This window comes from Rhinolophus sinicus, chromosome 17 (assembly GCF_057876585.1).
Source record: "Rhinolophus sinicus isolate RSI-liver-muscle chromosome 17, RSI-T2T, whole genome shotgun sequence".
Taxonomy (NCBI): Eukaryota; Metazoa; Chordata; class Mammalia; order Chiroptera; family Rhinolophidae; genus Rhinolophus; species Rhinolophus sinicus.
In genome coordinates this window covers 61,537,240-61,553,468 of record NC_142517.1, presented here as the reverse complement: position 1 = coordinate 61,553,468, position 16,229 = coordinate 61,537,240, and the positions used below count along the sequence as shown (strand labels likewise).

Below are 16,229 nucleotides of genomic sequence, written 5' to 3'. Positions count from 1 at the left end.
AACAGCTGGACATCCACATGCAAAAAAATAATCTAGACACAGATCTTATACCTTTAACAAAAAAAATTAACTCAAAATGGATCACAGACCTAAATGTAAAACATAAAACTTTAAAACTTCTAAAAGATAACAGGAAAACACCAAGGTGACCTTGGGTTTGGTGATGGATTTTTAGATACAGCACCAAAAACATGATCCATGAAAGAACAAATTGGTAAGTTGGACTTAATTTGAAAACTTCTGCTCTGTGAAGGACGTTAAGAGAATGAAAAGGTAAGCCACAGATTAGGAGAAAACATTTGCAGAACATGTCTGACAAAGGGTTTGTATTCAAAACATACAAAGAACTCTCAAAAACCAAGAAAGCAAACAACCCAATTAATAACTGGGCAAAAGAACTGAACAGACACCTCACCAAAGAAGATATACAGATAGCAAGCATAAGAAAAGATGCTCAACATCGTATGTCATTAAGGAATTGCAATTAAAACAATAAAATATCTCTAAACATCTATTAGAATGGCAAAATCCAAAAAACTGACAATACCAAATACTGATAAGGATATGGAACAGTAGGAACTCTTCATTCATTGCTGGTGGGAATGCATAATGGTACAGTCACTTTAAAAGACAGTTTGGCTGTTTCTCACAAAGCTAAACATGGCTTTAACATACAATCCAGCAACCATGCTTCTAAGTATATTTATCCAAATAGGTAGAAAAACTTATGTCCACACAAAAACTGGCACATGATTGAATGTTTATCTCACCTTTATTCATAATTTCAAAAAACTGGAAGCAGTTAAGATGTCCTTCAAAAGGTGACTGGATAAACAAACGGTGGCAATATAGACAATGGAATATTATTCAGTAATGAAAACAAATGCGCTATCAAACCACAAAAAGATACGGCTAAACATTAAATTCATACTGCTTAATGAAAGAAGCCAGTCTGAAAAAACTACGTACTATATGATTCCAACCATATAACATTCTGGAGTAGGCAAAATTGTAGAGACAGTAAGTAAAAAGATTGGCAGTTGCCAGAGGTTTGGAGAGAGGAGGAAGGGATAAATTGTTAGTTGGAGCATGGGATTTTTAGGGCAGTGAAACTATTCTGTATGTTACTGTAATGGTAGTTAAGTCGTTATATATTTCTCAAAACCTATAGAATGTATAATACAAAGAGTGAACCCTAACATAAATGATGGGCTTTAGTTAATAATAATGTGTCATTATTGGCTCATCAATTGTAACAAATGTACCACATTAATGCAAAATGTTAATGATAGAGGAAACTGAGCAGGGGAAAGAGCCAGTATATGTGTACTCTGTACTACTTAATTTTCTGTAAACCTGAAACTGCTCTAAAGATTAAAGTATTGATTTAAACACACACACACATACATTCACACACACACACACACACGCACACTGCTGCCGCCTCCAGCACCACCACCAGAATGGAGCCCAGGTTCAGGAATCTGATTCATGTTTCAAGGTCACATGTACAATTTCGTGCCCTCTGAGAACAGTATCATTTTGAGAAAGCCAGTGAGAGATAGACAGACCAGGTCCTCTGACCTTGAACCTACCAGTCCCCAATACTCCCACCAAAGACGGACTGGGAAAATAACAATATTTTAATTGGCATAAAGAAACTCTGGAAAGATAAACTAATAAATGTGGGAAGTGGACAGATGGGAAGCAGAGTGGAAATGCTACTGTTCACAATATATATCTTCTTATATGTTATTTTTATTTTTGAACCATATGAATATATTACATAGTCAGATTTTAAATAAAAATGAATATTTATTAGCACCTGTTATGTAAGCAGAAAGAAAGGACAACTTTCGTTAACTTAATAGGTAGATTTTCAAGTAACAAAAATTTTAGGCAGGGTGAATATTTTTGTGAGGGTAACGGGTCCTGAGCACTTTTCCTTGGTTTTTGTGGCTTCTTTCTGACTGTCTTAGAGTCCAGTTTCCCTAGAAGTTTCAAGATTTTTTTATTTGCTTTAAACAGTTTCTTAAAATTGTGGTGGTGGGGTGTGAAAGAATCATAGGGTAAATTATGGATAGGGAAAAAGTTAGAGTGGTCGTTTTTTATTAGTAGATCGTTTATAATTTGGGGACCTTCTGGATGCTTGTGTCTTTGAAAGTGTGTCATTCTGATTGTTGACATGGAATCTTTCTTTTTTATTGTTGTCCAAGACTAAATTGACTCGAACAACATTTCTTTCTCACTTGATCCAGGAAACTGGAAATTGGTCCATGTGGGATTCTTAACTCTCTGGAAACTAGGGACACTGGTTGTATTGTTCCCTTAACATTGTTCTGAAATCTTTGTCCTGCCATTCCCCCCTGATGTCTTCCACATACACTCATCAATAGCTGAGGTTCCTAAAAGAGTGCTGCTCAGGGAGAAGAACGAGGAAACAACAGAACGCAAGGTTGGGGGAAATATAATCACAGGTAGTTTGTCACCATAGGTAGTTTTAAAAGATTTGCTAACAAACTCTTATCCTCTCACCTAAATGAAAATCAGTGCTTTTGGAAATTCACTGGATGAAAAGTAGAGATAACCCACTGCTCCAGTTATTGGGGATTTTACATCTATAGAGAGGAAAATGTTCTAGTAAGTAACTGGTGCTTGGAAATATTTTTCCTTGTCTTGTAATGAGACTAATGAGGGAGTACTATGTAGTGGTGGAAGTATCTGCCTCCTAAGGATTCTGTAACCTAACAGATAACGGGCAAAGAAAAGGAGAAAATGAAATGTCAGAATGGAGAGGGAATTGTAATAAGCTTTGAGTATTAAGCAGGGTAGGATTAGGGGTGCAAACTAGATCAATTTTAACAAATGCATCCTTTGTAGCTCGAATCAATCTGAAAGAAAAAACATACAAAATTGGGGACCTGAAGTCTCTCACCTTTAAATTTCTCTCATTAGACTGTTTTATCATTGTTCACTACTTATATTGGATAAAAAGGCCTTTTTACTCTCACAAAAGCCATTGAATTTAAGACATATTCTTAGTTTTCTCTCTGGTTCATTGTATTTTGTGTCAGGAATAATCTCTAGAGTCGTGGTAGGTAATTTTTGGTCAGTAAAAGAGACCTTTTTCAGGTGGTCTGCTGTGTAGACTTGAGTGCAGATTCCAGGACGTGGCACTTAAACCTGTTTTGAAGTAACCTGTGCTGGAGTTACTCAGATCATGGTGGTGATACAGGAGGCAGAAAGATAGAACCCACTTTAGTGGTCTCAGCATTGCTTTAATACTTGATTTAAGAGCAAAGGATTTCGTTGGGGATCGTATTTTTACATCTAGCTGAAAATATGTCGTATGTTTCCTGAGAGTGAGCAATATATCAATATGAATTTAAAGTTTACTTCTTTAAGGCCATGAATTTTAAATACTCTTTCAAATGCTAAAAATGATTGCCACATTTATCTTCTACTATGTAACTTGGTGCCTGAGGCACATTTAAATTTGAGAACCCACATGAATTAACATTCCTGTATATTGTTAATGTTGTTTGAAAATTCAGCACAAGTTTATTTCTTCTAGATTAATAACTGCCTCTTAGGGTGATAACAAGGGATTTATTAAAATATGTAGCACTGAAGTTTTTCTAAGTTCAGACTGGGGATGTTTAGGGTGAGTAGTTTTTTTTTAAGTTGGTAAATTGATTTGGTGTTCGCAATAATGTGTAAATTAGATTTTTTTTACTCATTTGCTCACTTTGTTCTGAGTTTAGAGATGTTAATAAGTTTATTGTGAATTGGCACCTCATGAATGCGGAAGCTTTTATCACACTGCGTTTATGTTACCTGTGTTCCTTTAAGGATCAACCTTGAAACAATGATATTAATTAGGCTGATGCCAATTTAGAAGTAATTTGCATGTGGTACATTAGAAGAAAATTGAGTATTCTGATACAGCAGTAGAAATGCTGGCCTGGAAGTCAGAATACCTGGGTCCCATCTGCTGGTTAACTACCTTTGTGACCTTGGATGTGTTGCCTTACCCTTGGATCTTATTTTCCTGTGGTGCGAGATGATGGTTTTAGACTACAGAAGCTCAAGGACCACAACAGAACGAACGTTCTAAGACGCTCTGATTCTAAAATTGTAATGGCTACTACAAAGCAGAAGTAATCAACTTGGTTTTATTCCTTGTTCTTTATTTCCCATAGATTTGTTAATACCTTTTAAAGAGATTACATACCTGTTAAAGCTCAACAGAAGTTTTTGATTTATTTAGTGGTATAATATCTATGCTAACACGTGGGGCTTGCTTGCTTTCAAAAAAAATAGTGTTTTTCTAATTCTGTGCTCATTATTAAAGAATTGGGGGAAAATGTATAAAGAAGAAAATAAAAATCATTTCCAAATTTTCTCTGTATTTTATATATATGTATACATACATATGCACAATCATATGCATATATACAAATATGCATGTGTGCATATCATAATTTTGTATCTTTTTTCACTTATTTCCTAATTATTACAAATAGTTTAATAGTATCATTCTAATATATTGTGTGACTATTATATGAAGCCTTTGCTTTCCTGTTCATTCTTACCTTAAAAATAAATTATTTTCCATTTGTTAGTTTTCAGAGCAATATTTTGGTACCCTATCATTCCCCAAAGGTGAATGTGAGGTTTTAAAATTTTTCATTTGAACTCCTTACCTCTGCCCCCTCCTTCCCTGCACCACCTCACCTCTGCTGTCATCCCTCTGTCCTGCCTGCCTCCTTCTGTCCCCTGTCTAAACCTCTGCCCACTTTCCCCCAACCTCTGGCTATTCCCTCACCTACATTTCATCTGCTTGCTCTCTCCTGGCTCTTTTCTCTCAGCCCATAAACATGTTATAGCCTGCCAATCTTTAAAAAACAAGCAAAAGCCCGCAAAAGAACCTCTTGCTGTATGTTCTAGTCTCATTTTTTGAAGGAGTGAACTATCTCCTTTACCTCTGTTCTCTTAGTCTCCTGTGATCTCTTCTGCCTCCAGTTCTTTCAAACACCGACCTTTAAGCTTCACCAGGATCCTGATTGCCAAATACTGCAGCCACTCCGGAGGCCTTGTCCTATGTCCCCTTCCTGTCTCGTCTCACATACTGTGCAGTTCTTCCTTTGAACAATTACTGTTTAACTTCAAAAATAATGCTTATTTTAGAAAGTTAGAAGGAAATAAAATGAATCACTATTGATCGTTTGATGTTATTACATAATTTTTCTTGACATTCTCTCATCCCTTCATTTCCATGAAACAATTTTATCTCTTGTTATTTTTTTTCTTTCTCTTACTCCTCAGTTTATTTGGTAAACTTTCTTTTTCCATCTGTCATTTAAATAGTGGCATTCTCCAGTGTTCTCTCCTTGGCTTTATATTCTTCTAATTCTACACCTTCTCCTTGGATATTTTCATCATGTCCTTTAAAAAAAAAAGTTAATACATGTACATACACACACATCCTCATGCATGGATGTACACCTGGTAAATTTCAAAGCCTATAATTTTTACAGTAATTAGTTCTCTTCCTACTTCTCCTTCCTAGAGCCAGCCTCTGGTGTGTCCTAGAGAGATTACGTGCATATGGTAGTACATGTGTATTTCTATATTTACTTATAGTATAATTATTCATTTAAAATTAATTCTATATAATTGGCAGCATACTCTTCATATCGATTTGTGTCTTTTTCCACCTAACACTATGTAGGAGATCGTTTCATATCAGTATATGGAAATCTGTTACATTCTTCTTAGTGGCTGTGTAGCATTTGTTCATTTGTATTCTTTTTCCTCCCACCACACATTTTATTTAGAAAAATGTAAACATATAGAAAGGTTTTTAAAAAAATACAGTTGACATTCACCTGTATACCTACCTACCTTTCTTTCTCTTTTATTGAATTGTTTGAAAGTAAAATTGTAGGTATCATTACACTTTTTTCCAAAAGTATTCAATATGTCTATTTTAAGCACACATAATCATAATACCTTTATTACACCCAAGAAATTTAAGATCAGTGCGTATTATTTAATATAAACTATTTAAATTTCTGCAATTGACCCCAAATATCCTTTATGTTTTTCTCTCTCCAATCAAGGAGCCAGTCAAGAGTTAAGGCTTACACTGGTTGTCATAGACCACTCTTTCATTTAACTGGTATTTAAATAGATTAACACTAAACTAGATCTCTAGGTCAAATTCTGTCCTGAAGCAGACTTAAATATCTTCTAAATTATTTTGATGTCCCACTACCAACTCCAAAATAGCATGTACAAAATGAACTCAGTTTTTTCTGCTCTCAAATCTACTTTCCCTCCTTTATTTCCAACTTAGTGAATGGTATCATTCAAATGTTGCCTAAACAGGAAACCTGGAAGTCATCCTAACCTCTTCCCTCTTTTCAGTGCTAGTCCCTTTTCCTGGAATTCTCTTCCTACCTTATCTACCTTGTCTGACAGTTCATTCTTCAGGATCTAGGTTAGGCTTTATTTCCTCTGGCAAACCTTCCCTGACCCTTTTTTCTCCAGACAAAATTAAATGTGTCTCCAGTAGGCTCCCTTAGTGCCCTATCCCATCAGTTACCATTTTGGGTGGGATTGTTGATTTCTGTATCTGCTTTTTTGATTAGAGAGTGAGTTTCTTGAGTTAGTGTGGACTTAATTATTTTCTATTCTAGGTCTAGTAACATACTACTGGCCCATAAGTGCTTAATGAATATTTACTGAATGCAAGAATACAGACAATCTTCTCTTTACCAAGTCGAAATAAAGATTTTTCAAAGCTCAACTCAATTTAGCATGCACTTGTTGAATTCTTACTATGTGCACAGTTTCATGCAAATAGTAAAATTTATTTTTCTGCCTTGAAGAAAGGTTAGGGTCTAATTGAGAAGATAAGGCCAGCATACTAGAGGCTTAAACAATGCTGAAAGGTAATCTAATTATCTGATGAGCGATGCAGACAGTAACCTCAGGGAGAAAAAAAAGTGAATGTTTTTGAGTACTTTTCTGTGTGCCAGCTACTATTCTGTGTGTTTGTAAATGTTATTTAATCTCTGTAATTTTTATTTTTCAAAAAGAAATTGAAGTTAATAGTCCAAGATCATGTAGCTACTAAGATCTGAACCCAGATCTGACTGACTCCAGAAACATGCTCTAAGTGTTCCAAAGACATTTTGGAGAGTTATAAAGTGATGTTATAAATTTAGGGGGGAAATAATAACCAATTGTAGGACAATAATTGAATTAAAGTACAGCCTCACAATGAAAGGTTACAATCATTACAAATCATGGTTGAGGACTGTCTTGAGAAAGTATGTATGTAATTGTGGTATAATGTGAAGTACTGAAAAGCAGTATATGAAAGTATGCCATTTTTAAAAAATGTACATATATTTTTATACAGAAAAGATTGGAAGGAAATACATAAAATGGTTAGCACTAGTTCTTCCAGAGTTGTGATATTAGGGACTATAGGCATTTCTTCTCTGTAACAATCTGTTTTCTAAATTCTCTACAACAAACAAATTTTTATAATCAGAAGAAAAGATCAATTAAAAAATAAAGGATTAAGAAAAATAACCAAGAAGAACTTATTTTTTTTAAATTAAGTGTATTGGGGTGACAATGGTTAGTAAAGTTACATAGGTTTCAGGTGTACCATTCTATAATACATCATCTATATATCACATCGTGAATACATCGTGTTCACCATCCAGAGTATTTAAAGTATTAAATTAATAAAGTGGAAAGATTTCGCGCTGACATTCCTTGCCTCTGGGGTAGAACTCACCCTCAGCATCCCAGACGTTAGTGGCTCCTGTTTTAAGATCACCTCCCTCGAGGAAGAGCTACTCCCTCTGCCCCGCAGTCAGGTCTGTTGCCCAGTAGCAAGTAGAAAAGGAATCTTCTCTGTATTTCATGAAGACATGGTCATGAGGGACACTCCCATGTCTTGTGAAAATTTTTATTGTATAAAGATATTTTTTCTCAAATAAGGACTCATTTGAATGCTCCTGCTTGGGCTTTATGTTCTGTTTCATAACAACATTGAAAGAAGTAATAAATACAGATATTTGAGAGGAATCAAAAAGGAATAGAAAAACATCGGCTGTTTTTCTTCCCATTCGTTTTCTTTTAAAAGAAATATTCTATGCATGATGCTTTTCCTCTGAGTGGCTGTTTTTGTAATACAGCATGTGCGACTGACTTTTCTCATTAGGATTTAGCACACTCTAGTGGACAGTAGCTTTTCGGATTGTTTTGTGTGTGTGTGTGTGTGTGTGTTTTTATCATGTCAAATTACTTTATTGGACAATTCAGTGATGTGTTTACTAGGTACTAAAATGTGTCAATATTTATTTGAGTTAAATAGTGACCCTCGTGATCAGGACTAAGTGTGTAGGCCGCTGGGGTGTTGTACATTTTTATGGTTTCTTCAGTAAAGAGAAGAGAGGCTTTTATATGGAAATTTTTCCCCAGTGGCTTTCATCTACTCTTGGGTAAAATGAAATTACAGGGAGGCCACAACCTAGAGGAACCCTGGTGGTTTTCCGCTACCTCACACTTCTGGGTTCTTATGGTATATTTTATGTTTCCCTTTGGGACTCTTGAGAATTGTTATATGCCTTTGTGAAAAATTTGACCATTTATGTATAAACGTTTTCATATCCTGTTCCCGTGGATTGTTTTTGGAAATGGGCTTCTATCAGAAGAAAAGTAATTTTTTAAATTTTGTTTTTGCAGAGTGATGGGGAGGATTTTAATTACATCATTGCGTTTTTCCTTGGAACAGCAGCCTGCCTTTACCAGGTAGGTTCTCTCCCATTTTTAAGAAACACGTTCACGTTATAGTTTATTTCAGTTATCAATTCTAATAAGTACTTGTGCATTTCAAATAAATAAAAATAATGTCTGAGTCCTTTGCCTCCCTTTTAACTTGAGTCTCTGTCCGCTTTGTGACCTACTTCCATTTTGAAAGGACATAGATCCCAGTGAACTCAGTGTCACTGTGCTGGGCTTCAGTGGTGACATGGCATCTGCCTGTGGCCGTAAGGGCTACGTCTAGATTTTTGTGGTGACTGATTATTCAGCTTCCAGAGACTGCTTATACTCCAAGCTGAGGATTTTGTACTTGCGGGAAAGTCTTTAAATAAGGAACAGCAAAAGCAGGATCTTAGAATGTTTAATGTAGCAGTGATGACTAGGATGGAGTGTCAGTGTGGAGACTGGAAGGAAAGAAAGTAGTTGGGAGGTGATTCCATTACTTCAGGCAGAAGGTAATGAGAGCCTGAACTATGATAATGTCAGTAGGACAATGTCGGTAGGGGTGCGGGGGGGACACTGAGAAGGCAGACGGCTGGGACTTGACAGATTAGATATGAGACTTAAGGAGGGAGGAGGTTTTGCACTCGAGTGATAGACATGGGTCCTCGTATTTCCAAGAAGAGAGAAGGCACCATTTGTAGGGAAGGGAGGGATAACTACCCCAGTTACCCAAACTCAGGAATGTCTTTGCTAAAACATGGTAGCACATTTTGATCTAACTTTTATAAGTGACACATTTCTCTGGCTTGCATAGAAAAAAACGTTAGAAAGATTCCGGACTACAAATACAAGGCTACCCAAAACTCAGTAGAATTCTCTAGTAAAATATTTTTAATACATGTATTTGACTTTTATGTAAAGATGTACTAAAAATCTTAGTTTCAGTGACCCCATTTTTTTAAATCCCCTAATTTTTCTTAATCATTTCTGTCATCTTCAGAAATTGTTTCTCTATTAAATTCAACACTTAATTATAATGAATGGCATTTCATGCAGGAAATGTATTTGCAGTAAAACTCTGGTATTTGCTGATGTCACAAGCACTTTAATTTTATGAAGTATTTTTGTGTAGATTTTCTACACTTGAATCTCTATAATCCTATTGCACAGGGAATATTACCTCATTTTTGAAAATGAGAAGTCTAAGCCAGTTTCAGTACTATACAGAGATCACACAGCCAGTGGGTGGTGGAATCAGGACTTAACTCTGAGTCTTCTGATTTTAAATATCGTATTCATTCCACTGTGTCATACTGTCTCTAAGCAAAATTCCTGTATTTGCATAATTTTTACATTGCTATAAAATTATAATTTTATAACTTCTATGCATTATCTCATATGATTCTAAAACAACGTGAGGTTAGTATTAGCCTTAAAATAATTTCATGAGTAATTATTCTTGTAAAATATACTTTTGACTGTTTTACCTGAATGAATTAATTGTAAATGCTAATAATAATAGCAAAATGTATTGAGCTCTACTTTGTGCTAAGCGCTTTACATTCCTTGTACCCCTAAATCCTCACAGAAGGTCCCACACTAATCTTATTACCATCATCATTTTTCACTGAGGCCCACACAGTTCTCATGGCCAGTCAGCGACTTGAACCCAGGTCTGTGTGATTCCAGAGCCGGTATCACAGAGCGGCTGGAAGAAGTTCTAAGAGTTATGTCATGGTAGAGCAGTGTCACTCAGGTGTTCTTTCCCTTGAGAGAAGTAAACAAATTCGTGCTTAAAAAAAAAAAAACAAGCAAAATACAATTTTCTTCATGTTGACAGACATGAAAATACATGCTTTCCAAATGTGCTGAGTACAGTGATAGTAATGCTGGTTTTTTCCACAGGAAAACTTAAGTAATTGTGTGTTACCATATAACAGGCTCTATCTCTAGTCATCAGGGTATTTTTAATCCCTTTAGGTCAGACCTCAGAAGCCACTACCACATGACTTGTTACCTTTTCTCCAGGCTGTGGGTACTTATGGAAGCACAGAACTTAGCCAGATAGGAGTAATCTTGATGTGGATCATTTCCAATAGGAAACCAAAGGATCTAGAAACTATAAACTGTTCCTTTTCCCTCAGTGTCTTATTTTGAAAACCTGCAAACTTACAGAAAAGTTAAAAGACTAGTGCACCTAGAATCACTAATTGTTAACATTTTGCAATACTTGCTTTATCTGTCTCTTTATATTGGGTGCATATAGTGTTCATTTTAACTTTTTATAAAGTAAGTTGCAGACAGATATATGTGGGTAAAGTTGCTTTTGTTATTGAACTTTTTATTTTGAGATAAGCATCGATTGACATGGAGTTGTAAGAGAGATCCTGTCTACCCTTTACCTGGTCCCCACACTGGTACCATCTTGCAGAGCTGTAATACAGTATCTCAGCTAGGATGCTGATGCAGTAGATATACACACCCCCATCACAAGGACCCCTCCTGTTGCCCTTTTATAGCCACACCCACTTCCCTCCTTCCTGCCACTTACTCTCTGGCAACCACTAATTTGCACTCCATTTCTGTAATTTTCTCATTTTAAGTACGTTACATAAATGAAACCATATAGTATGTAAGCTTTTGTGACTGACATTTTTTTACTCAGCATAATACTCCGCAGGTTTATCCAAGTTGTTGCATATAATGATGGTTTGATCCTTTTCATTGCTAAATAGATTCCATGGTATGGATATATCACAATTACTCATTCACCCATTGAAGGACAGCTGAGTTCTTTCCAATTTTTGGCTCTTATAAATAAAGCTACTATAAATCTTCACGTACAGGCTTTTGTGTGAGCATAAGTCTTCATTTCTCAGAGATAAATCCCCAGGAGTGCGGTTGCTAGGTCCTGTGGTAGTTGCATGCTTAGTTCTGTTAGGAGACAGACAAACTGTTTTCCAGTTTGGCATACCATTTTACATTCTCACCAGCGTGTGAGTGAGCCAGTTTTTCCATATCCTCTCCAACGTTTGGTGTTATCACTGTTTTTTTAGTTTAGCCATTCTTATAGGTATGGCGTGATACCTCATTGTGGTTTTAATTTGCACTTACCTAATGGCTAATGACATTGAACATCATTTCATGTGCTTATTTGTCATCTGTATTTGTCACCTTTTGGGTGAAATGTCTGTTCATGTTGTTTGCCTGTTTTTTATTGGGATTGTTTGTTTTTTATTGTCAAGTTTGAGAATTCTTTATATATTCTAGACATTAGTCATTTGCCAGATATGTAGTTTGCAAATATCTTCTTCCAGTCTGTAGCTTATCTTTTCATTCTCTTAACTGGGTCTTTCGCAGAGCAAAAGTTTTAATTTTGACAGAATTCATTTATCAATTTTTCTTTTATGGATCATGCTGTGTTGTCAAGTCTACAACTATTTGCCTACCACCAGATCCTGAAGATTTTCTCCTGTTTTTTTCTAAAAGTTTTATAGTTTTATGTTTTACATTTAAGTTCATGATCCATTTTGAATTAAGTTTTGTATAAGATTGCAGAGGATGTGAGACTTAGATTAGATTGCGGTGTTTTGTTTTGTTTTTTTCTCCTGTGGATAGATGGCCAATTGCTCTAGCACCATTTGTTGAACAGGCTACTTTTTCTCCATTGAATTACTTTTGAATCTTTGTCAAACATCAGTTGGGCGTATTTGTGTGGGTCTATTTTGGGGTTCCATATTCTGTCCCATTGATCTGTGTGTCTGTCCCTCTGCCAGTACCACATAATTTGATTACTGTAGCTATCTACTATGTACTAAATTCCATTGTCTTAATAGTTATAGGGCTACTCAAAACATCTGTTTCATGGTGGGTGATATTCTGTTTCAGTCCTCATCTTTGCAATTTGTATCTTCTTTGTCAGTCTTTTTAATTTCATTGATCTTTTCAAAGAACCTGTCTTTGTTTTATTGTGCATGTTTTTTCTTATTTTCAATTTTATTGATTTCTGCTCTTTTATTATTTCCTTCCTCATACTTGCTTTGGGTTATTTGTCTCTTTTTCTAGGCTCTTGAGATGGGAGCTTAGATGATTGATTGGAGAATTTCTCTTTTGTAATACATACATTTAATGTTACAAATTTCCCTCTTAGCACTTCATTATCTATGTCCCATAAATTTTGATACGTTGTATTTTCATTTTCATTTAATTCAATGTATTTAAATGTTTTTCCTTGTGGCTTCCTTTTTGACCTATGGATTATTTACAGTTGTGTCTAGTTTTCAAATGTTTGGAGATTTTCCAGTTTTCTTTCCATTATTGATTTCTAGTTTGATTCCATTGTGGATGGAAAACATAATCTGTGATTACAGTTCTTTTAAATCTATTGAGTTTTATTCTGTGACCCAGTATATGGGCTATCTTGGTATATGTTCCGTGGGCACTTGAACAGAACATGTATTTTACTGTAGTTGAGTGAGTGTTCTGTGTCGATTAGATCCTGTTGGTTGATGGTGTTTTTTTCTGAATGCTTGCTGATTGTCTGTCTAGTAGTTCTAGCAATTGTTGAGAGATGGGTATTGAAGTTTTCAACTATAATTGTGGATTTGTGTATTTCTCATTTCAGTTCTTTAAGTTTGTTTCATGTATTTTGCAGCTCTTTTGTTTGGTTCATACACATTTAGGACTGCTGTGGCTTCTTGGTGGACTGGTCCATCTATCATTATCCCTCTTTGTCCCTGGTTATTTTCTTCTCTTAGAAATATTTTCATATTTATCTGATATTAGTGTAGTCATGCCTGCTTTCTTTTGATTAATGTTTGCATGATATATCCATTTCCATCCTTTTACTTTTAACTTACCTATATCATCTAAGTGACTCTCTGCTAGACAGCATGCAGTTGAGTTAGGTTTTTAATCTGTTCTGCCAATCTCCATTTTTTAATTGCTGTATTTAAGCCATTACATTTAATGTAATTATTGATACATTACAGCTTAAATCTGCCATCTTATTTTTTGTTTCTTTTTTAGTTTTTCTGTTTTTCTTCCTGTGGGTTACTTGAACATATTTTTAGAACTCCATTTTGATTTATCTATAGTGTTGTTGACTGTATCTCTTCGTAAAGCTTTTTAAATGGTCGCTCTAGGTATTGCATTGTGCATACTTATCAGTTTTCTGGCGTTCTCATTGTACCCATTCAAGTGAAGCATAGAAACTGTATCTCTTTTTATGTCCCTGTGTCCTCCTCTATTTATAATGTAATTGTCTTAAATATTTCCTTTATATATACTTGGAATCATACCAGACAGTGTTACAATTTTTACTCCAACCATTGAACATAATTTAGAAAACTCAAGAGGAGGAGATCTATTATATTTTACTATATATTTTTAAATACTTTTTTTATTTTTCAATTATAGTTGACATACAATATTATATTAGTTTCAGGTGTATAACATAGTGATTAGACATTTATATACCTTACAAAGTGATCACCCCAATAGATCTAGTACCCATGTGACACTATGCATGGTTATATTATTATTCCTGTGCTATACATTACATCCCATGACTGTTTTGTAACTACCAATTTGTACTATTTAATCCCTTCCCCCAACCCCCCTCCCATCTGGCAAACAGCAAAATGTACTATGTATCTATGAGTTTGTTTCTGTTTTGTTTGTTCATTTAATTTTTTCTTTAGATTACACATATAAGTGAAATCATATGGTATTTGTCTTTCTCTGTCTGACTTACTCCACTCAGCACAATACCCTCTGGGTTCATCCATGTTGTTGTAGATAGCAAAATTTCATATTGTTTTTTTATAACTGAGCAATATTCCGTTGTATATATGTACCACCTCTTCTTTATCCATTCATCCATTGATGGACACCCAGATTCCCTCCGTATCTTGGCCATTGTAAGTAATGTTGCAATGAACATATAGATGCTCATGTCCCTTCGAAGTAGTGTTTTGGGTTTCTTCAGATAAATACCCAGAAGTGGGATTACTGGGTCTTTCTTTGTCTCTTCTTATAGCCTTTGTTTTAAAGCCTATTTTGTCCTGTATAAGTATTGCTACTCCAGGTTTTGTTTGTTTGTTTGTTTCCATCCCTTTACTATCAGTCTGTGTGTGTGTGTGTGTGTGTGTGTGTGTGTGTGTGTGTTTCAATCAGAAGTGAGTTGCTTGTAGGCAGCATATGTAAGGGTTTTGTTTTCATATCCATTCAGCCGCCCTATATATTTTTTTATTGGAGCATTTAATCTATTTACATTTAAAGTAATTGTTGATAGGTATGTAAATAGTGCCATTTTATTCATATTTTTTATCTTGCCAGAAGTTATAGGGACTTCTCTCCCTGGTACTGGAACCCTGGGCTGGGGAACCTGGTGTGGGGCTGGTTCCCCCTGCTCCTCAGGAGGGACCTCTGCAGCCAAGATACCCCTCTCGATTTTTAACTGCCGTATGTGGGTGTGGGACCAGCCCATTCCACGCCTCCACCCCTCCCACCAGTTCAACATGGCCTCCCCTGCACATCCCGAGCTATAGGCATTCTGTTCAGCTAGACTTTAGGCAGTTCTGTGATGGTTGTTCTGTAGTTTAGTTGAAATTTTGATGTGGTCATGAGAGGATTACAAGCACAGCATTTACCTACTCCTCCATCTTGACTGGAAATCCATATTAAACTATATTTTTGCTTAACTGTGTTGTTTTTGCTTTCCTTCTTAGTGTTCCACAGTTTCTTCTTTTATTGTTTCCTTTCTGTTTAGAGAAATTCCTTTAGCTGTTCTTTTAGGGTACATCTATAGGTGACAAATTCTGTTAGTTTTGTTTCACCTGAGAATGTCTTTATTTCCCCTCCCCCAAGATACAAAGAGAAGAATAGTAACTTCACAGTGGAGAAATTTGTCAGACACTACCTTACCAAGAGAGCAGAGTTAACATCACCCATAACAAGACATATTGCATATCACCTCTCTGGTATTCTCGCCAAAATTGCATATCCTCACTTTAATCTTGAGAAAATAACAGACAAACTAAAATTAAGGGACATTCTACAAAAAACTGATCAATACTGTTCAAGAATGTCAAGGTCATGAAAATTAAAGAGCTATTACAGATCTGTGGAGACATGACAACTAAATGTAACACGGAACCCTGGATTGGATGCTGGACCAGAAAAAGGGCCTCATGGGACAACTGGCAAAATTTGAATACGAGTCTATAGATTAGTTAATAGTATTGTATCATTGTTCATTTCCTTGTTTGATGATTATACTATGTTTATATAAGAGGATATCTTTAGGGGCAGCAGGGTGAGGGTATACAGGAATTCTCTACTATTTTGCAACTTTTATCTAAATCTAAAATTATTTCAAAACAAAGTTAGTTTTTTCAACTTTTTTTACACAGTGCAAATCACTTCAGTAAAAT

General features: G+C 35.5%; 1 protein-coding gene across 1 annotated transcript in view; it reads left to right on the top strand.

Moving 5' to 3' along the window:
* SEC22A (SEC22 homolog A, vesicle trafficking protein) overlaps window positions 1-16,229 on the top strand; it is a 56,855-nt gene that overhangs the window by 36,364 nt on the left and 4,262 nt on the right. The window contains exon 6 of the mRNA XM_019738990.3: window positions 8,773-8,838. Within this exon, the coding sequence (XP_019594549.2) occupies window positions 8,773-8,838 (66 nt within the window). The remainder of the gene's footprint in view (window positions 1-8,772; window positions 8,839-16,229) is intronic.